This window comes from Dreissena polymorpha, chromosome 4 (genome assembly GCF_020536995.1).
Source record: "Dreissena polymorpha isolate Duluth1 chromosome 4, UMN_Dpol_1.0, whole genome shotgun sequence".
NCBI lineage: Eukaryota > Metazoa > Mollusca > Bivalvia > Myida > Dreissenidae > Dreissena > Dreissena polymorpha.
In genome coordinates, this window is record NC_068358.1 from 81501993 (window position 1) to 81524162 (window position 22170).

Genomic DNA, 22170 nt, shown 5'->3' on the forward strand with positions numbered 1-22170 from the left:
CAAAACCATTTGTCAATTAACAGCAATCAGGGGTGTCAATTATCCAGATTATTACAGAAATCCGGATTTGAGTCGTCCAGGATTTTGAGATGAATGTAAATGCGATGAAGTTATGTAAGGGTGGTTGGGGGTAGGGACAAATTCTTTGACTGCTCGATCTTTTGGGAACGAATATTGTTATAGCCTTGTCGGCATTCCGGACAATATATGCATATTTTATATCATGTGCGTATCTCCACATGTTTTCAGATAGTTGTTTTCGGGTATGGTATGGTTCGTCGTTTTTAATTCATTTTCGACGTTCTTTATAACATTTTTATAGAATGACGAATACACATGCGATGTTACGGATGGTCTGGTTGATAATATTACACACTGTACTCACCAGAAACTGCACCTAGAAAGACTACACAAAATAACAATAAGCTAGGGCTCGGGGGGCTCTGCCCTCTAATCCACTATCCTACGGCTCAGACTCTCCGCTTAATTTTCTGGATTTCAAATTTGGGACGATTGACACTCCAGAACAATATTAACTCTGTAATAATTAGATCGATCCATCCAAAGGTGAACATGAAAAGCTTCAAGACTTCCTTAGCTTACGCTTTGTCCAAGGCGTTGTCTGCCAACTTGAATGGGTTTAAGTTTTGATCAAAAGGTATTGTTTTCCCAGAACTGTAAGTAATATGTATTTATACTCTAAAGGTGTAATCAATCTTTATTTCTATTGATTGAAAAATAAATAGGATAACCTCATATATGTATACAGGTGTATTGCATGTGTTTGACTGAATTAAGACTAAAGATAAAAAAGTGTAAAACATATGTCAATTCCATTATTTACTGATTGTTGTTTACGCCTAATTTCATTATTTACATTTAGTTGTATATGTCACATGTCATTATTTACTGGTTGTTTGTTGCAACAGATGTTTGGAATAGCTGCAGTCTTTTTTGCTTTACATGCATACATATACACTAGCCTCAAGCCATTTTTGTTTAGTCCTTTGATTATCCAACTTCATATTCTTTTCACATTGTCTTTTAGTATAAAAAGATCTGTGGTTCATAGAAAGGTGAGTTTCAAAACAAAAGTATTTAATAGAAATATCAAATTGTTACAATCAATTGTACTGTATGCGCAAAAATCCATATTTTGTGTAAATTTTGTTCAAACATACAGTGTACCTGGATATATGAGACAGAAGTGGAATACTGGGTCATCATTATACTACAGATACATTTCTAGTTGAATCCTTTGATGTTTGGTTTTCAAATGGTGGGATATTGACTAGGATTCTACATCATTGGAGCCTGTGAGATATGATAACCCTGATCCATTTGAAATAGTGAAACAAACATTGGAGGATTGTTTAATAGCCATTCTATTCTATGTTTGGCACTTAAATTATGTAAAGGTTTCAATGACTCAGTTTCCCAGAAATCATCATTCTGTTTGTAATTTGGTCTCTAATCAATGCAATTGGGAAACTTTGGTAAATATTAGTGCCATAAATGTGTTAAATAGTAAAGCCATTATAAGTATAAATTGGTATCGATTCTGTGTAAACTCTTTCCTGGTTATACTGTGAAACCATTATTTTCGACAGCACAAAATTTCGTCATTTTTATAAAAATGACGATTTCGTCAGCACTTAAATTCGCCGATTTCTGATTTTGAATTTTAAAAAAATGCGTCAGTCAATATCCGATTTGTGTGTAATACATATTCGCGATCAATTGCAGTTGCGAAAAATCGTGGTAAGAATGCGGGAACACACTTGAGAATCACTGCAGGAGGTGGGGCCTGTTTGTCACATGCCAATTAACTAGTCTTTTGTTATCAAGGGACAGTAATGGACCCTCTTAATGTATGCCATTCACACGTTCATTTTTATGATCAGCGGACAAGTGGGATCGAATAACCGTTAACGAGTGTTTTTAACAACGAAGCCAATTGCCAATAAGTCTTATTTTATTATTATCATTGCCATACTGATATCAATCGTACCTTTATCGGCACCAATTAGGGAAGGTGCGAACAATATGGGTATTAACTAGTGTTAGGAAATTATTTTGTCACTTTTCAATAAAGTTTCAAGCGTACAATTTTGATAATTTTAAGAACAGTAATTGGTCTCAAATGTCACTTTTTATCCTGATATCAACATTAAAATTATAAACTCCATGTGTGTGTTTGTTCTTAAAAAGTAAACTACCGGTATATAAATCAATAATGTCAATAATTTAAAAATAAATAAATTGATACATATAAAATAGTAATAAGTGTGGTTAAACGCAAACAATCAAACAGCAATTAAAATATTCTTTATTAATTTGTGATAAATACGCATGTTGATCACACATCGTCATCTTTTCATTTGGTTTATTGTCTTTCATCGGCATTCGCTGTGTGATGGCTAATATGCAACACCCCTGAAAAACACAATGCACCTAATGGGTAATAAAGTTATAAACAATTAGCGCTAATTCATTACCATTCTACATAAACGAAGTCAACGCATTCGATACAGCTGTACTGCACACGCGTTTTAAAGCAGTGTAACGTGTCAGTTAAGTACCTTGTGTAATCTACATCCCTTTGTGTCAAAACCGGATTAATCTTGATTACGAAACAGCAGTGAATGTGTGCATGGATTATGTTGGAATTTAATGCCTCATGTCTACGGTAAATTTTTTAAATATTGTTCAACTTAGTGTTTTTTTTTGTTCAAACATAGAGCATGATTGTTCGTTAGGATCTTAAATTCGCCGATCGGTCGACTGACGAAATTTTTGAAAATTAATGCCTGACAATTAATAATGGTTTCACAGTAGTCAGTTATGGCAAATTATAGTAAATGTTTCTGTTTCTTGTAGGATACATATCGGATAATGTCAGAGATTACTGATTGTAATTTTATCAGTCTGGATTTAATTATGACCGTATTTCTTCTTATTGGTTATTATCCTCGGCCATAGGCGGAGGGATATTGTTATGGCGTTGTCCGTCCGTCCTTCCGTCCGTCTTTTGTCCGTCTGTCTGGCACTTTTGTGTCCGGAGCCATATCTTGGAAGTGCTTTAGCGGATTTCTATGAAACTTAGTATGAGTATATCTATGGATAAGAGAATGATGCACGCCTAATGGCATGGTACACATAACATAATTTCTTCATTTCTACACCGATTCACTTCAAATTGATACTGAACCTCTTTTATGACAATATGGTCAATCTCATCTATGCATGGCGCCATTACCAACCCTGGGGTGCCCCGCTCACCGAAAATTGCCTTTTACTATAATTTCTTCATTTCTACACCGATTTACTTCAAATTAATACTGAATATCTCGTATGACAATACAGTCAATCTCAACTATGCATGGCGCCATTACCAACCCTGGGGCGCCCCGTCCACAATAGGCCACACCCACCCAAAATTGTCTTTTACTATAATTTCTTAATTTCTACACCGATTTACTTCAAATTGATACTGAACATCTCTTATGACAATAAGGTCAATCTCAACTATGTATAGCCCCTTTACCAACCTTGGGGCGCCCCGCCCATAATAGGCCACACCCACCCAAGATTGTCTTTTACTATAATTTCTTCATTTTTACACCGATTCACTTCTAATTGATACTGAACTTCTCTTATGACAATACGGTCAATCTCAACTATGCATGGACCCATTACCAACCATGGGGCGCCCCTGGGTCAAACATGCGACATGGGGATACGCGTCAGCCTCTGCCGCACCATTTCTAGTTATGTTATTGTGGCACATCAATCACTTGTTTGTGTATGTTGTTTTTATGTTATTGGTGACACATATATACAATGTTTGTTAGGCCTTTTTGCATGATGTCACACTTTTTTCTTTGTTAATGTGCTTGCAGACACGCTTGTTGTTTGATATTGTAGTAACACATGAGCATGTTAAAATAGTTTTCAGCAGTTGAAAATATAATAAAATTCTGACTTTGCTATGTATGACATAATGTTAATTATACCCCCAAAAACGAAGTTTAGGGGGGTATATAGGAGTGAGCTTGTCTGTTTGTCTGTCGGTCTGTCCGTCGGTCCGTATTCAGTGTCCGCTCTCTATTTCAAGTAGTTTTCATCCGATCTTCACCAAACTTGGTCAGAAGTTGTATCTAGATGATCTTAAGGCCATGTTCCAACATGGGCCTTGCCGGGTCAAAAACTAGGTCACGGGTTCACTTAGTGCGTTTTAAACATTCAGCATGTTGTTGGCTCTCTAATTCAAGTAGTTTTCATCCGATCTTCACCAGACTTTGTCAGAAGTTTTATCTAGATGATCTTAAGGCCAAGTTCGAACATGGGCCTTGCCGGGTCAAAAACTAGGTCACGGGGTCACTTAGTACGTTTTACACATTGAGCATGGTGTCCGCTCACTATTTCAAGAAGTTTAAATCCGATCTTCACCTCACTTGGGCAGAAGTTGTAACTAGATGATGTGTAGGTCAAGTTCGAACATGGGCCATGCATTGTCAAAAACTAGGTCACGGAGTCACTTAGTGTGTTTTAAACCTCACCATGTTGTCCGCTCTCTAATTCAAGTAGTTTTTATCCAATCTTCAACAAAATTGGTCAGAAGTTGTATCTTGATAATGTCTAGACCAAGTTTGAATATGGGTCATGCTGGGTCAAAAACAAGGTCACGGGGTCACTAAGGGCGTTTTAAACATCACAATGTTGTCCGCTCTCTAATTCAAGTAGTTTTCATCCAATCTTCAGCAAACTGGGTCAGAAGTTGTATCTAGATGATGTCTAGGTCAAGTTTGAATATGGGTCATTCCGGGTAAAAAACTAGGTCACGGGGTATGTTAGTGCATTTTAAACCTCACCATGTTGTCCGCTCTCTAATTCAAGTAGTTTTCATCCAATCCTCACCAAACTTGGTCACAAGTTTTATCTAAATGATCTCTAGGACAAGTTTGAACATGGGCCATTCCGGGCCTAAAGCTAGGTCACGGGGTCACTTAGTGCGTTTTTTAACATTCAGCATGGTGTCCGCTCTCTGATTCAAGTAGTTTACATCCGATCTTCACCAAACTTGGTCAGAAGTTTTATGGAGATGATCTTAAGGCCAAGTTAGAACATGGGCCTTTCTGGGTCAAAAAATAGGTCACGGGGTCACTTAGTGCGTTTTAAAAATTGAGCATGGTGTCTGCTGATTTTTGTGAAGACCACGTGCAAATATTATGTGTCAATGCGGCATGTGGGGGTATTCATCACGTCTGTGACAAGGCTCTAGTTATGTTTTGTTATTGAACATGTTTGAAAAAAATAACTTAAGTATAAGTATTTATAGGAATGTATAATGGTTTAGGTAAGTTACATAAACAAAGGTCGATTTTGTTGCCTTAATTTGCAGAAAGTCTTTGTTACCCAAACAGATGGTTTCTGGTCTATAACTTAATTTTTTCCTGACCAATCTAATTATTAGATTGAGGAATGGCACACAGTTGTTCAGCGGGCAGGCTCTGTCTAAGAGATTGCTTGCAGTTAATTACATAAGTCTGCATGGAAACCTAGCTTGGGATTATAATTGGGGCTAGTCCCATTAAGGTCTGGTAACTCTAAATAAAAATTCTTCTGCTTATTAACTTGACTTTGGATGGTGTATTGCTTTGTGTAGGTACAAATATAGCTTGCATGAAGACCTAGCTTGGCATTGCATTTAACCCTTTGCATGCTGGGTAATTTTGTCTTCTGCTAAAATGTGGTCTGCTGAATTTCTGAAATTAGCATTTTCTTCGATTTTTTTCAAAGAATACTATCAGAATAGCAAACAGTTTGGATCCTGATGAGACGCCACGTTCTGTGGCATCTCATCAGGATCCAAACTGTTTGCAAAGGCCTTCACAATTCGGTTCCTGCACTGAAAGCGTTAAAGCTCTGTGGATCATAGTCATAGCAACAAAAATTGAAAAAAAACAACAGCAAACAAATGGTTTCTGGCCAATAACTTTTGTCTGCATGCACAGATCTTAATTTAACTGTGGATATTGCAAGCTTACTTTAACCCTTCCCACTCAGAGGCAAAGTGAAAATTGCTATGTGCAAACAGCATAAAACCAGAACAGCCTGCGAGTAACTCGCAGTATGTTCAGGTTGTATGCTGTTTGCTGCTCATCAGTATCTAAGGTTTGGAGATGAAGCCTTTAAATCTTGAATCTAGTAAGAAAGGTCTTCAATTAATTATAACTTTCTAAGGGACTACAAACCCATCAAAATAAATGTGTAAGTGGTAGAGGGTTGAAACCTAGCTTGTGATGGTATTTGGACTTTGGTCAATTCAAGGTCAAGGTTACTTAATAAAAAACAAACTAAGCTTTGGATTACCCAACTACATGTATTTAAATTGAATTCATAACTAAACTGTTGTGAAGTTGGTTTTGTAGGATTCTAAGCTTACTTGTCAACTCAACTTGGAATTATTATTAATAAATTAATAACCAAAATGTTGAGGATGTGGTTTAGTGGCCTTGTCAGGTTTCTTGTTTAACTTTAATGTTGTATTTTCATCAAACGTATGCATCAGTAAGACAATCTTGAACATGACTTAGGTTAACAAATGCAGAAATAAGATTTTATTTGTGAATTTAATGTGTACTTTAGAATGGGTGTACATTTATTGCTTGATATTACTTTTTGTGGATGGCAATTTCATTGGTGTAGTATTTCCTTTTGTTTTTTCTTTAAATAAGTTAGATTTTGTTTAATCTGTACATGTTTCCAATGCAACTTTAAGAACCTGATATACACCTTATAATGACAGCCTTCATTATTCTATCACATTCAGAATGAACAGAAAATAACTTGACCTTAACTTTATTAAAAGTCATGAAAAGGTTGTTAACAACTTTGTTTGTGGTTATTGAAGTATTCTTATTATCAATTTATATTGTCTATTGAATTGCAGAGCGTTTTAATACCTACGTAGTACTGAAACTCCAGAATGTCAAATCAACAACGATCCTTGTCAAGGGAAACAACCCATGTTGGGAACAGGACTTTATGTTGTAAGTATTTCTATTTACATACAGTTGTACACTCAGTTTGTCCAGCAAGATGCTAACCTGGATGACTTCATTGTTATCTTAGATTATATGTAAGTAATTATTGTATTATAATATATGTGTACTAGTTTGTAATCCCCTGCTGCAAAGCAGTAGGAGGGAGCTTTATATGCATGCCTGTCAGTTCATCTTGGGTCAGTCCATCAGTTTGTCTGTAATCGTCTTGTTTCCACTCCATATTTCCTATACACTTAAATGGAACTTTCCTTAAATGTTGAGGGCATTGACACCATTAAGAGAAGGCCTTAGGTCAAGATCTTCTTTAAGGTTAAAGCCTTGAGCCTTCTTTTGGTCTGCCCTATAAGTCTTCTTTTAAAACAGGATTTTTCGTGAAAGTTTGCTAAAATGTTTAGGTCATTGATACCATGTGACTTCCTTGTCTCAGTCCTTTTTCTGCCAAAACCTTAAAGTACAAGATGCTTCCACAAAATATCAATGATAGTTAAGTAAATCAGCAATATTATCCAGTTATCTCATTTGGAAATTATGTGTTTAGTGGTTAGTTTACGTTTTGAGACTAATGGTAAAAAATCAGTAATGTTAGCTGATGACAGGTGTAAAATCGACATGGAGAATTACCTGGACCTATCTATTGAAAAATTTGCCTCCTACATGTGTTACTGTATGAGAAATGTTTTTGGCAAAAAGGCCCTACCATTGTGTGCTATAAAGTTATGCTAGGTTTCACAGTCTCAGGTAGCTTCGTTTGCACAAAATTGCTTAAAAACATTTTTGCTGGGAATACTTTTTCACACAAATGTCTAGTTTCTTTTTAATGAACCATATATGTATGTGAAAGCCCCAGGGAATTGAAATGATAGTGTGATAAGTTTCCAACACGTCTCCATAAACATTCATATTCTATAAAAAGAACCAATGTGTGGTAGGTCCTGCAAAAGGTCAGATTTTCTGTTGCCTGGTATTGTACATGTAACTGAAGTCTGCCTTTAATATTCATAGTTCTTATAATCCAAAGTTAATGACTGGGTCATAAACTGGTCAGCTGCAAAAGACATATCAATACTGACTGCCATGCTTGTATAAGCAGTCTTAGGGGACATGTCGCCACCAGACTTGCTCTTTGTAACAACTGGCTGTAGTTTGCCTGGAAGCAATCTGGCATTTTATTGTGCCTTCATAGAGTCTAAACTTATCTTGAAGAAAATGGTCTTACATGATTCATTTCCATATTGATGTTTTAATGTGTCTACCCTGTGATGCATAATCATCCCATTTTGATCTTTCCATAGATATTGTAAACAGAGCCCTTCCTTAGTATGCATTTATATTAAGTCTGCGTCTTAGACTCTTTTATTTGTGAATTGATCTGACCGTTTATGAAGACAAACAATACGAAATCCATGGCGTGATAAGTCATGTTAACAAAAAATGTTATTATTGATGTATTTTGTTACTGGAAATAACTGTACATAACTGGAAATAACTTACGTCCCATTACATATATAAGGTGTACATGTATATGTGGCTCTTCGGCATTCAACAGAAATTTACTTTAAGGCAGGATTTTTCGGGCAATAAAATAATATTTATTATGATGTGTTACATTGGTCAAATGTGTTTATATGTTTTTTGTCTTTTTCAGTCATGTGATAAATAAAGTATTTTCTGTTTTACAGGACTGTTAATATGGTTAACAAGTTTATTGTCTTCAAAACATGTCAAATAGCCATTATGTAGACCAATTTAGGGGAATGAGACACATCATTATCTACAGATGTTTATCATTTATTTCAAAGGTTTTCATACTTACATGCTCAATTATGTATTTGATATGTATTTTTGTTAAGTGAACCAAATGTTCATGTTAGTTACGTTTTTCACTGGCCAATAAAAAATAAATAACACTGGTGCAGACCTTGTTTTTTTGTTTGGTTTTTAATTGAACATAAAATGGCTGTTCTAAAAAATTAGCTCCAGAAAACTACCAATGATCATAAAATTTTGAATGTAAACAAAAATCACTAAAAAAGTTAGGCATTTAAAGTTATTTTCATACAACTTTACAAAATGAGTTACATGTACTTATTCCATTTATAGTTTATTATACCCCCTACAAACGAAGTTTAGCCCCCTAAACTTCGTTTGTATATAGGAGTGAACTTGTCGGTCGGTCTTTCTGTCTGTCCGTCTGTATTAAGTTTCCGCTTTCTAATTTAAGTAGTTTTTATCCGATCTTCACCAAACTTGGTCAGAAGTTGTATCTAGATGATGTCTAGGCCAAGTTCGAACATGGGCCTTGCCGGGTCAAAAACTATGTCACGGGGTCACTTAGTGCGTTTTAAACATTCAGCATGTTGTCCGCTCTCTAATTCAAGTAGTTTTAATCCGATCTTCACCAAACTTGGTCAGAAGTTGTATCTAGATGATGTCTAGGCCAAGTTCGAACATGGGCCTTGCCGGGTCAAAAACTAGGTCACGGGGTCACTTAGTGCGTTTTAAACATTGAGCATGTTGTCCGCTCTCTAATTCAAGTAGTTCTCATCAGAGCTTCACCAAACTTGGTCAGAAGTTGTATCTAGATGATGTCTAGGCCAAGTTCGAACATGGGTCATGGCAGGTCAAAAACTAGGTCACGGGGTCACTTAGTGCGTTTTAAACATTGAGCATGCTGTTCACTCTCTAATTCAAGTAGTTTTCATCCGATCTTCACCAAACTTGGTCAGAAGTTATATCTAGATGATGTCTAGGTCAAGTTCGAATATGGGTCATGCCTGGTCAAAAACTAGGTCACTGGGTCACTTAGTACGTTTTACACATTCAGTATGGTGTCTGCTCTCTAATTCAAGTAATTTTCATCCGATATTCACCACACTTGATCAAAAGTTGTATCGAGATGATGTGTAGGTCAAGTTCGAACATGGTTCATGGCAGGTCAAAAACTAGGTCACTTAGTGCGTTTCAAACATTGAGCATGGTGTCCGTTGTTTTTTGTGAAGACAACATGCAAAATATTCTGTGTCAATGCGGCATGTGGGGGTATTCGTCACATCTGTGACAAAGCTCTAGTTATGATTGATCCTATCTTGAATGCTGTCATTTTAGTTAGAGTGTCAATCAATGTAATCAGTTGATGTCCTTATTTCTTATTGAAACATGACTTTGTGAAGTACCGTTTTTCCTCATGCACCCATTTAATTGCCACAGTATTTTATCTGCGTGGCACAATTTCGTTATAAATAATGTAATCTGCAACATGCAAATGAATTTACAGGGCTACAATAGCATCAATAGTTCTTTTAGTCTGGTATTAATCATTGTAATATGGAATAGCAGCAAGCCAGAATTATCAGGTTGTTGGATCTTTTGCATTGATTTGATTGAAAACTGAAACTTTAAAGGAGTGTTGTTTATACTTTGTAAAATAAAAGATTTTGCCAAATGTTTAGATTAATTATACTAATACCCAAGTTTTGCTCTTGCTAGAAGTGAGCCATTGCGGAGGTATTTGTCATTTTCAATGACTGTTCTAGTTTAATGTTCTAGTGTATTATTATATAGTATACCAATAATAACTCTACTAATATGCTTAAACCAGTGTCTGACAAATCCATTGCCCGGAGCCCGGGGGCTACCGAAATTTTTCATCGGGCTACTGAAATTTTCCAGCTGACGCCCGCCGGGCTACTATAAATCTATAAGAGCGGTAGCCCGGTTTATTGACAGACATACGTAGAATAAACACGCTGACCATGTGTTTGTACACTGTGTATTGCTTATAATCCGATAACAAAGTGCAATCAATTATCTAATCAGTCATCGATCACTTGCGGTAATGTCTTAAACAGTAACAGTGTATTTTAATCATCCAATCAGAATCAACATTTGTCGTCTTCTAATAATATAATGAGAGCCGGTTGGATAGTTGGCGCACATGATGCAACATCATTTCGCAGTTTGGAATTCTTTGTTTACCGCAACAATGAGTAATAGCGACAACGTTTTTGATGTCGTTAAATATCGAAGGACGCCAAACATGAAATAAATCAAAACAATAGCGGATTCTTCAAAACGGTAACGAAACCGAAAATGAATATTAATGACAACTTTGTGAACGCGGTTAACACCTGCTAATTAGTTTGCATTGTCAATTAATAATTGGATTAATCGACTGTTTATCAATAATCCCATATATACCCGATTTATATTTTTAAAACCAAATTATGGGTGGGTAATATAGACAATAAGAGTCATAAACACAAACGTTTGAAATTGTCTAAAGTGTCAAATGAATTTCGGCATATGGTTCTATTTAAAGATATGATGAAATAAGCTCCCAATCAGGACCGTTGTATTGCAACATGCATAAATAACCTGCCACGGTTTGCACGCGTTGTGTACAGCTATTTTAGGTTACAAAATTCTACATTTAAGAAATGAATTTCTTTGTCCTGGTAAAAAGCGTGCGAAAAATTGGCGTGGGTGTATATATTTGTAAATAAAAAATTTCGTAGCGGGTACAACATTGAGATCATTTAATTTCCGTTAAAAGTTTCGTTGTGAATTTTAACTAAAGTACCGGAATATATCGCGAATTATTTGGCATTGTCATTTTCTCTTAAAGGGGCCTTTTCACAGATTTTGGCATTTTTTAACTTATTCATTAAATGCTTTATATCGATAAATGTAAACATTGGATCGTAAAAGCTCCAGTAAAAAATCAAGAATAAAATTAAAAAAAAGGAAAAGAACATTGCCCGGACCAGGTTTCGAACCAGTGACCCCTGGAGTCCTGCCAGAGTCCTGAAGTAAAAACGCTCTAGCCTACTGAGCTATTCAGCCGAGTACATATACTTGAAGTATTTTATACATTATATAAGCAATCTTCGTAGTTTCACAAAATTTAACGACAAAAACAGAACTCTCCAAATTATTCAATCGTTTCGCGTTGCAACGCTTTATAATTTATAGGTTTTAAAATCGTCAAAAGATGCATATAATGGCTATATTAGACCATGGTAAATGTTCAGTATTACTGTTTCCTCACAAATATCATAACTAAAACGAAAATTTGCGAATCTGAAACAACTTTTTTCAATTTTGTCAATTTACCAAAGCGTGAAAAGATCCCTTTAATAAAATATCATGTTAACACGAGTTCCTTTATTATTGAAACAATTATTGTATTGTATACTGACTGCACACAAGTGTCGTAACATACGGATGCAATACGTAAATTCGGACAGTACTTAAAGTCGGCCACAAGTAAATAAATGCTTTAATACTCTTGATTTCTTGAAACTCGGTATTTGTTGTTAAAAAAGGCAATTGAATTGATTAACACCATACGAGTCAATCGTTTTGATCATCTAAACGCTTTATTTACGTTTACGACTTAACGTGCTGTCCGAATTTAAGTACACATACATGTGCACATACATGTAATATCTACATGTAGTATATGATTTTCTTTGGTACATTTACATGTAAGTACACGGTGCCTGTACTGTAACATTAATTTACGATATTGACTACATGTACATCAGACTACTTGCTGTTTTATGTATATGTATGTATACATATTATGTATATGTAAATGAAGAAATAAAATAAAGTTGAAAACCTGCCTCTTATCATTTTGTAGGAAAATTTTATGGGCTACCAAATATTTTTATTGGTAGCCCAGTGGGCTACCTGAAAAATAAGAAATTTGTCGGACACTGCTTAAACTGTGTATTTCCTGTGCAAAGTTGATGTATAAAGCCTGCGTGTACAATATGGTCAGAACTCAGAAGTTTATCTACCCCATATATTGACATAATTTTGTAGCCACAGAATTCTTGTTCCCTAATTGTTTTCAATAACGTAATGGACCCTTGATTGAGTTGATGAGGTAGTATATATATAAGAACCTTAAACTTCGAAGGGCATTGCTTCACTAATACATATTGTATGAGCCCTATGTGTAAATGTTATTACCCATACAGAAGCTTAAATCTTGAAGAAACTGGGAGAGTATCACAAATTGTATACCAAAAGTCTTGTAGTATGTAAATGTTATTATCCCAGTGCTGCTTCCATATTTCTGCTGTGGCTATCTCTCACTGTGGCAATCAATAAGCGAGACAATGATTACGAGACAATAGAGCTGTTTTAGTTGCCTAATGGGAAACGGGGAGCTTCCGTGTTTGTATTGAAATAGCCATTATCAGTAGTGCTGCTTTCCCAGTAGTGACACATTGCGGGTGACATTGCTGGCCGCAGATTTTTGCTTTTATCATGAATGCCTACTTAAGAAAATTTATGGACTTTGTGTAGTCGTCTAGACAGATATATATGAATATAAATCAGGCTTTTTACAGGGTTATTATTGTTCTTATTTATGTTTTACTGCTTTTAAGTGAACTTCTGTTTGGTTCAGATTTAATGATATTAAATGTGTGTATTATATCATAAAATCTCTCTAGTATAGGGCATGTCAAGTGATATGTCCATGTGGAAAAGTAGAATTTTGCAATCAGCTTTTCTGTGTGCAAGTGAATATTTAAATATTTTCACTTCCTCGATAAGACAAAAATTAGTTTAATAACTTAGTACCATACTGAAGTTATATTTCAAAAACTAAGTTTGATCACAAACTAAACATTTGAAGCTCTTTGCCAGAAAAGTGAAGTTCAACCAAAAATAATCTTAAACCTTGATACATGTTTGACCCAAAATCATAGTTTGCAATTGTTTAGTCAATATGGTGTCCAACAAAGGACCATATCAAGAGTTCCTAATGCATGCTTGTTGCTCTATGAGTTTCATTATGATATTTCTAGACACCTAGAGCTAGTTCTTCTAGGAAACAGACTGGACATTGTCTCCATCAGCCTATGGCATTTGATGCAATCAAACTTAAATAAATTGGTTTAGACTAAAATAACTCTTAAATCATGAACTACCCTTTTCAGCGCTATATTGGACTTGTTGCATTGTAGTGAGACAGACCGACTGGACACGGGCATGATAGTGGAGGTGTGGAACAAGGGGATGCTCTGGGACAAGCTGATAGGCCTGCACTGGCTTCCTCTGCGCACTGTCCACTTCTCAAACCAGGTAGGGTGTATATGGAGATCAGGCTTTTGTAGAAACAAAATCACAAACTTTATAATTAAGCAGTCAATATATATCATGATTTGTGAAAATACTAAATTTAATGGTAAATATAGTATAAACAAAACATACATCATACCTAATTTAATTTTTGTAAACTTACATTTTGCACACTATATGTGCCCTATGAAAATAACTTCAAGTAGAGGTAATCATTAATCTCAGTGCTTTAGTATGTTTTACAACTCATAGGCAAATAAAGTGTTGTATAGATATTGTAAATTTCTTTGTAATGCCCATTAAGGTAAACCTGCACTGCCTCCATATTACTGATTCTACTAACGGTATTGTATTGGAACTTCACAATTGTACTCAGGGTCATTGTTTGGGGTCATTGACAAATTTCCATAACTCTCTAAAATTATGTCCTGTTTTATGCCCCTCTTCAAAGAAGGCTGCATATTGCAGTTGCACTGTCCAACTGTACATCCTGGAGATGATTCCTGTCTTAGCCATAACTTTGCCATATATTTAAGGATTTTGAAATAACATGGCACAAATGTATGGCCATTATAGACAACATGTCGCATGTAATACCTGTCCCCCTATTTCAAAGATCAAGGTCACACTGAGGGGGAAAGGTCATATTTGGCCACAACACACCTTTTCTTGACTTGGTCATTTATCATGCTCTATCCACAAATGAGGAAACAGCATTTTGCACACAAAAAACTCAAAAAAAGTTAAGATCACAATTAGGGCTCAAAGGTCGAACTTGGCTATAAAACAGCTTGTACTGACTGTAACATTGACATTCATCATGCAATTTAATAATGTTATGACCACAAATGACTACTGTGAAATGACTGAGTTTTGCATACATGATACGAGAGAGGTGATATAATATATCACCGGTCTCAAATTACCTCAAAGATGAAGTTCACACTCAGAGCTCAACAGCTTGTTTTTATGCCCCCGGATCAAATGATCGGGGGTATATTGTTTTTGGCCTGTCTGTCTGTCTGTCTGTCATTCTGTCTGTCTGTCATTCTGTCCCAAAACTTTAACCTTGGTTAAAGTCAAGGTTAAAGTTTTGCAATAACTTTTGCAATATTGAAGATAGCAACTTGATATTTGGCATGCATGTGTATCTAACGGAGCTGCACATTTTGAGTGGTGAAAGGTCAAGGTCATCCTTCAAGGTCAAAGGTCAAATACATGGCTTCAAAGCTGCGTCTAAACTTTAACCTTGGTCATAACTTTTGCAATATTGAAGATAGCAACTTTATATTTGGCATGCATGTGTATCTCATGGAGCTGCACATTTTGAGTGGTGAAAGGTCACAAACATCTTTCAAGGTCAAAGGTCAAATTTATTGCTTCAAAGCGGCGCAAGAGGGGGCATTGTGTTTCTGACAAACTCATCTTGTTGACATTAGAGTTTTTAGGCAAAAGTTAAATGTGTTGGCAATCTTGCAGATTGGACATTTGTTCCACAGGATTTTTGTTGATGCCCCAGGGCCATAAGGGTTGGATGAGGGAGGTATGCCCACTCTTTACATTATTGTCTCCTACCGGTTTCACCGGAGAGGACTTATGGTTTGCGCTCTGTGTGTGTGTTGCTATGGCAACTAATATATATAAAAAATCTGACAATGGTGGAGCCGGTAGGGGACATATATTGCTTGGCAATAGTCTTGTTTTGTTTGTTTATATTTATCGTGGAAAATGAGGTTATTTTTGTGTTATGACTGTTAAAGAAAACAGTAATTAACTTTGTCTGTTGCTATCCATTACCTGATAATCCTGGATAATTACGACTTCGCTTTTTTTAAGCAAATACTGGTAAATATTGACGATAAAAGTGCTCAATTTCATAAACACAAACATGCTAAACATTAGGGCTGCAACGAATCCAAAAAAATTGTTCGGATCCGAATCCGAATCCAAATATGGTTTCTTGCAATTTTTCTGATCCGGATCCCTCAGATAAGAGAAAATTAGAATTTTCTGTCTAAATTAAAGTAATCAATGTTTTAGAAGTATAATTTGACTAGAAAACATTAAACATTTATTAACAAAAAACATACCACATTTCTCGTTTAACATTGTAGCGATGTCCAAATAAAACAAAACCTTAACACTTATTCACTTAATAGTTTGCTCGTTAAAATACACTTTTCACTGTTCATAAGTTTGATGTTTGTTTTCACAAAAATTAACATATCAACATTGCCCGGGTCCAGGCAAGCCCTATGAGCACTGACAGGGTCTCGGGCTGTGGAGAAGATTCTCTCACTGGGATCACCTTGCATCACAAGATAGCATTTAAACTTAGTATATGACGAAATATGCTTTCAAGGCAATACATTATGCAGGAACACAATTCGACAGGTCGCGAAATTATGCAAAATTTACCTGAATCACCTTCTAGCCGCACTGGATCCACTACCGTTGTTTTTAATACAACTCAGAAAGACAATAAGGATTGAAAACTTACTTATTGCCATCAGGAATTGCATTTGTAATTTGTAGATCCTCCATGATTTCGAATTAGTTTTGCTTTTGGGGCTCATTATGGAATGTCCAATGACAATAAAAGCCTAAGGATCTCGAATGATCTGCTATTTGACTGTCACTCATCAATAAATATTGACTATTACATGTATGATTTATCTTTTGAACAGAACCAGTCTGTATAAAAAACAATACTTGTGAAAACAGCGCTAGGTTACATACAACTATGAAAATAAATATCCGGAACCGAAATTTTCAGGGGTGGATCCGTACCCACGAATCTGAAGTTGGATCCGATATCATTGGATATTTCGGGTACCCGTTGCAGCCCTACTAAACATGTTTCTATTAAAAGGTTTGATGAAATAAACCTCCAAGGGGGACAGCTAAAGTTTGCTTGCAAAGTTATTTAAATGCACCTAAATGAATTGGTACACATTTGGAAATCTAATGCCTGAGCATCATGGTCACTTAATCTTGTTTAATTTAATTTAATCTTTTACTTGACAAATACTTTATAAATATTACAAGTATTGAATTTCAAATATGTCTTTGTGGTAATAATATCAGGTGAATTACTGGCAATGTACATTCTACTATCATAGCAAAAGAATAGTTGACGGTGCTTTCTTGGAATAGCTTTTAATAAATGGAAAATGAGTATGCATTTAAATTGGAAAAATGTTTAAGTTGGAGTCTATTCCATTGAAATTGTCCCCAATGTTAAAAAAAAATTAAAGTGGAAAAAAATAATTCAATTAGCAATAAAAAACATGTGGCGGAAACATATTTTCTGGCAAACAAATGATACAAGCAACCGGAAACAATTGCCTGTAGCACAATTTATTACTGGGCGCTATTTACATAAGTCACAAATCAACTCAAAAGAGATGCCAATTTATGGCAGTGATACCAACTGGAGCATACAAATGTATTGAGCTAGTGCAAACATGCTGCATTGTTTGTTAGAACGTCACTCTATAGCCCATTGTTGCAGATAAAAGGGGTTGATGTTCAATTGAAAGCATCAGTTTTATTCTCCGTTAGGCACAAGCTCGCTCAATTGAAAACTAAATTTCAAAGCATATGTTGATTTGGAATCTTCTAATTATTTTATTTATGTAATGATGTGAAAGCAACAGGTAAAGTTGCCCCCCTCCCTCCCTAAGTATAAAAGAGCACCATGGGATACGTGGCTTACTTTAATTTCAAAACTAGGCTTACCTTTGGACTGTTAGAAGATAATAATGGAAAGACAGTTGTAATATAAAATATACAGATCTTAATTTGTGGCAGGATTAGGAAATCTGCAAGGAAAGAGCTTTTTTTATATTATTGTCTGTCATTTTTGCGACACCTAAAGAATAATGATTTATGTTGACAACAATGCACATTATTTAATGTATTGAATTTAAGTACATGTAACATTATACATAGTATAGTTCGCACATTTAAGAACTTAAATGATAATTCAATTCATATAAATTATATATATGCTTTTGAATAGTTACATTTTCATTTACCCTAGTAAATTTACTATTCATTGTGTCCAATTAGAATCTGTAATTTTCAAGAAAAGGGAGACACCTTTTTTGAGCTTCAGTAAATATAATATGGAGGGATCTTTGCTATAATGTTTTGAATGCTTTTCATTTTCAGTTCATGGATTATCTTTGATTTATTATCTTCAACTCTACCTGTCCGTTTATTACTATTAAACCATTATTATGTGATAATAACAGAACTGTTTAGTCAGTAAGATTATTTGGACAGCTTTTTAAGCACCGCTACAATTGAATGTTATGAGTCTAGCTGTCGCCAACTTTCTAGGAATTGTTCTGTCAGATTAATAATAAAGCATTATTAATCTCATTTTGTGATAATCAATGCTGAAGACGGCAGAAAAACTCTTTAGGGAAAAAAATCTTTCTTGATATCTATCTTTGTTTGTCTTGTATTCCAGGTTATTTTGTATAAATTAATTAACATTTCAACTTATCTATCTCTGAGAGAATTTCTTTCTGCGTAGGGAAAATATCTACACTCTGTATTGAATTGGCCAAACGCTTAATATGGCGTCAATAAATATAAGATTCGAGATGACAACCACTCTTATAATGTACAATAAAGAACTAAATAAGATTTACCGAAAATGAGTTAGTTGTTTAATATTGCCATTTGCACAATTGCATGCGTTTCCCACTTGTATATAAACAAAATAATGTGTCCCCAGCATTTAAATTATATAAAGTGATTGTCTTGTCCACTTCTATTAACCAGAGAGAATCATTTTATCTAGTAATAAACCTCTAACTACTTGGGGATCCTTCTTGTTGCTAAGGACCATGCTACATTGAAATGAACCACACTCTTATAAAACCTGGTTTAGTGCATGTAAGTTTGGTCCCAAAGTAGGCTGTGCAGTCTACACACACTAATTAAGAGACAAACTTTCGTCTTCTGCTGTATTTTTTGTTTAAAGGAAGTCTCTTCTTAGCGAAAACCAATTAAAGCGGAAAATGTCGTCCCCTGTAAGCCTTTGCGAACTGTACACGCCTATGTGTGATGCCATGTTAGGCCTATGTTCGATGCCATGTTAGGCCTATGTGTGATGCCATGTTAGGCCTATGTGTGATGCCATGTTAGGCCTATGTGTGATGCCATGTTAGGCACATGCATTAAACCACATTGTCCCAGGGCAAGGCTCATCAAATATACCACCCAACATTATCTTGACCTTGTCCTTATTTACCCGACATAATTGTGTGTGCAGTGATTTACAAAGAGTCTCCAGGTGAAACCATACTTGTAAATTGGCTCTAGAAATCCAGTATGTGATATTAGCAGTCTTTGCACATATGTGTGTTTATGACACAGTCTTCTTTTACTGTGAAGACATTTTGACATTTTAGTTGCAACTTTGAATGTCATGTGGGTGGTTGAGTCCTTATTGGACAATAATTTAAAGTCATTTTTCCTTCTAATTCATGCCATGTCTGTCAGAAGTCAGCAAAATCAATATGGTGAGAACAGAAACCATAGTAATGTGCACAAGAAGTTATCCCATGCGTCCAGGCAATTAAAGAATTGTATATAATTATTCAGTATGGATGTCATTTAGCATTTGAAAGCAAAAATGTTTCAAAGAAACCGATATACATTGATTCTTCCTATTTAATATATAATTCTCTTCTGCCTTTAAATGAGTGATCCATGAAAAGACAATATTAAGTCTTGAGCTAGTGAACTAATGACAAGTAAAGCATTGCATGTGTTAAGTTATTGCATAACCATTGTCAGTCATTTCTACAACCAAAGTATGTCTGCTTTTCCCTGTGATCTTGTGAAAGCAGTATCCGGACAAAAGCTCACTCCCTACAGTACAGCCAAAGCGGAACAAACGTATTTCGCGATCCGCGGCGGCAAGGCGAAACGAGTCGATGCCGCGGCAGTCGTTGAAGCCGCGTCAGTATGCGGCGGCAAGTCGCATTTCGCCGCGAAACTTCGCATCTGTCCGCCGAGGCATGCCGCGGTCCGCGACATGATGCCGAGTCGATGCGATCATTTAATTATTAGTTACATGTTGTTAACAAATTTTGAAAGAACAATTATAATAATAATTAAAATCATAATAAATTTATTGTGCGCGGATTGTATTAGCATATACATGCAAGCATAGTTAATGTGTCTGGCCAATTATTAAGTTTGTTTCCCGCCCGTAGCGTATGTATTTCACACATAAACAAGGTCACGTAATTATGTTTTCGCACATACAAGTGGTCAAGGCTCCAGCATATGGTGGATTTATAAATTAATTGCATGTTGATTCCGCTATTATATTTTAGCTGAGAAAATTAGCAGTTTGAACCCACATCAATAATCAAGACGGTGACGACGTATTTGTAGTTTTGTTAATTATCAGCTTATTATAACTATTGTTTGAATATGCGTATATAAACACGTTTTATTTTGTTCATATTATACAGTTAATATCGCTACTAATTACCCGATAATCCCGTATATTCCAGTTTTAAAGCAAATGCTGGTAAATATTTACGATACACAAACATTCTCGATATTTCCTTATGTATCAAATACATTTTGGCATTTGTTACTATTTATAGAGATGATGAAATAACGTCTAATCGGGGCGTGTTTTTTTTCCACTGAACACGCGATTTACGCCTGACGTGATGTTCATGTATTTATACAACACAAAATACACCCAAACTTTCCAAACGACGTTCTACATGTCTGCATAATTTTCGCGCGCTTTTTATGAAACAAAGGATATTTTAGCACTGTTTATTTGACGCTAGAATTTGCCAAAGGACGCGTTAGCATTAAAATTCGGAAGTGTGTTTCGGATTACAAATTTAATAATGATAATCGAACGAATCATAAACAGTTGCGCGTAATTAATTCTACGCTACACATACATGTATGTACATGTAGGTGGATATCTTTTCACTCGATCCGCCGCGTACGTATGCGGCGGATTTACTCCGCGAAAGTACGCGTGGTTAATACAGACTCGGCGTCATTGCGCGGATCGATGCCGAGTGCCACGGCGATACGCCGCGTGAACACACGATTCGGCCGCCGCGGACTAATAATCTGGCCGTGGCGTAGCTGCGGATTATGTTTGTGCCGCTTTGGCTGTACTGTATTTTACTACCCTGAACAAAAGCTCACTCTTATTTTGCAAAAAACTCACCTGTCTGTTTTGAAGCCTGGGTTGTGTGAAACCAGTGTCATTTTGAAATTATAAATAAAATGTTCCCAACCCCAAAATGAAATGTTTGAATTGAAATCATTTTATTTGTGTATAGTGCAGTGACACTGTAATAGTGAAATGTATTTCAACTGTTTGTCTGTATATGAGTTCAACTCCATGGTAGCCAAGTGTTTGTGTTTTAGGAAGGTGACGGCAAATGGATGACACTGGACAGTGAGCTTATCATGCAGAATGGAGAGATCAAGGGAACACGCTTCCCGACCGGCCACAGTGTGCTCATAGACGCCCGCTTTGAGATTCCATATGGTGAGTGATGCTTTAAGATCCCATACAGGGAGTGTATAGAAATCCCATATAGTGAGTGGTGCTTGAGATGCAATATTGTGAGTGGTGCTTTGAGATTCCATATGATGAGTGGTGAGATCCCATATGGTGAGTGGTGCTTGAGATGCAATATGGTAAGTGGTGCTTTGAGATTCCATATGATGAGTGGTGAGATTCTATATGGTGAGTGGTGCTTGGATTTTTTATATAATGGTGAATGGTGCTTTGAGATTCCATAAAGTGAGTGATGCTTTGAGATTCATATGGTGAGTGGTGCTTTGAGATCCAATGTGGTCAGTGGCATTTTGAGATCCAATATAGTGAGTGGTTCTTTGAGATCAAATATGGGGAGTTATGCTTTGAGATCCAATATGGTGAGTGGTGCTTTGAGATCCATGTTTTGAGATCCCATATAGTGAGTGG

At 35.8% G+C, this 22170-nt stretch overlaps 1 protein-coding gene across 14 annotated transcripts in view; it reads left to right on the top strand.

The window, feature by feature from the left end:
- LOC127879287 (protein unc-13 homolog B-like) overlaps nt 1-22170 on the top strand; it is a 140281-nt gene that overhangs the window by 28981 nt on the left and 89130 nt on the right. For all 14 annotated transcript variants that reach the window (XM_052426051.1, XM_052426059.1, XM_052426061.1 and 11 more), the window contains 3 exons: nt 6956-7055; nt 14054-14171; nt 21606-21729. In XM_052426051.1, coding sequence (XP_052282011.1) covers nt 6956-7055; nt 14054-14171; nt 21606-21729 — 342 coding nt within the window. The remainder of the gene's footprint in view (nt 1-6955; nt 7056-14053; nt 14172-21605; nt 21730-22170) is intronic.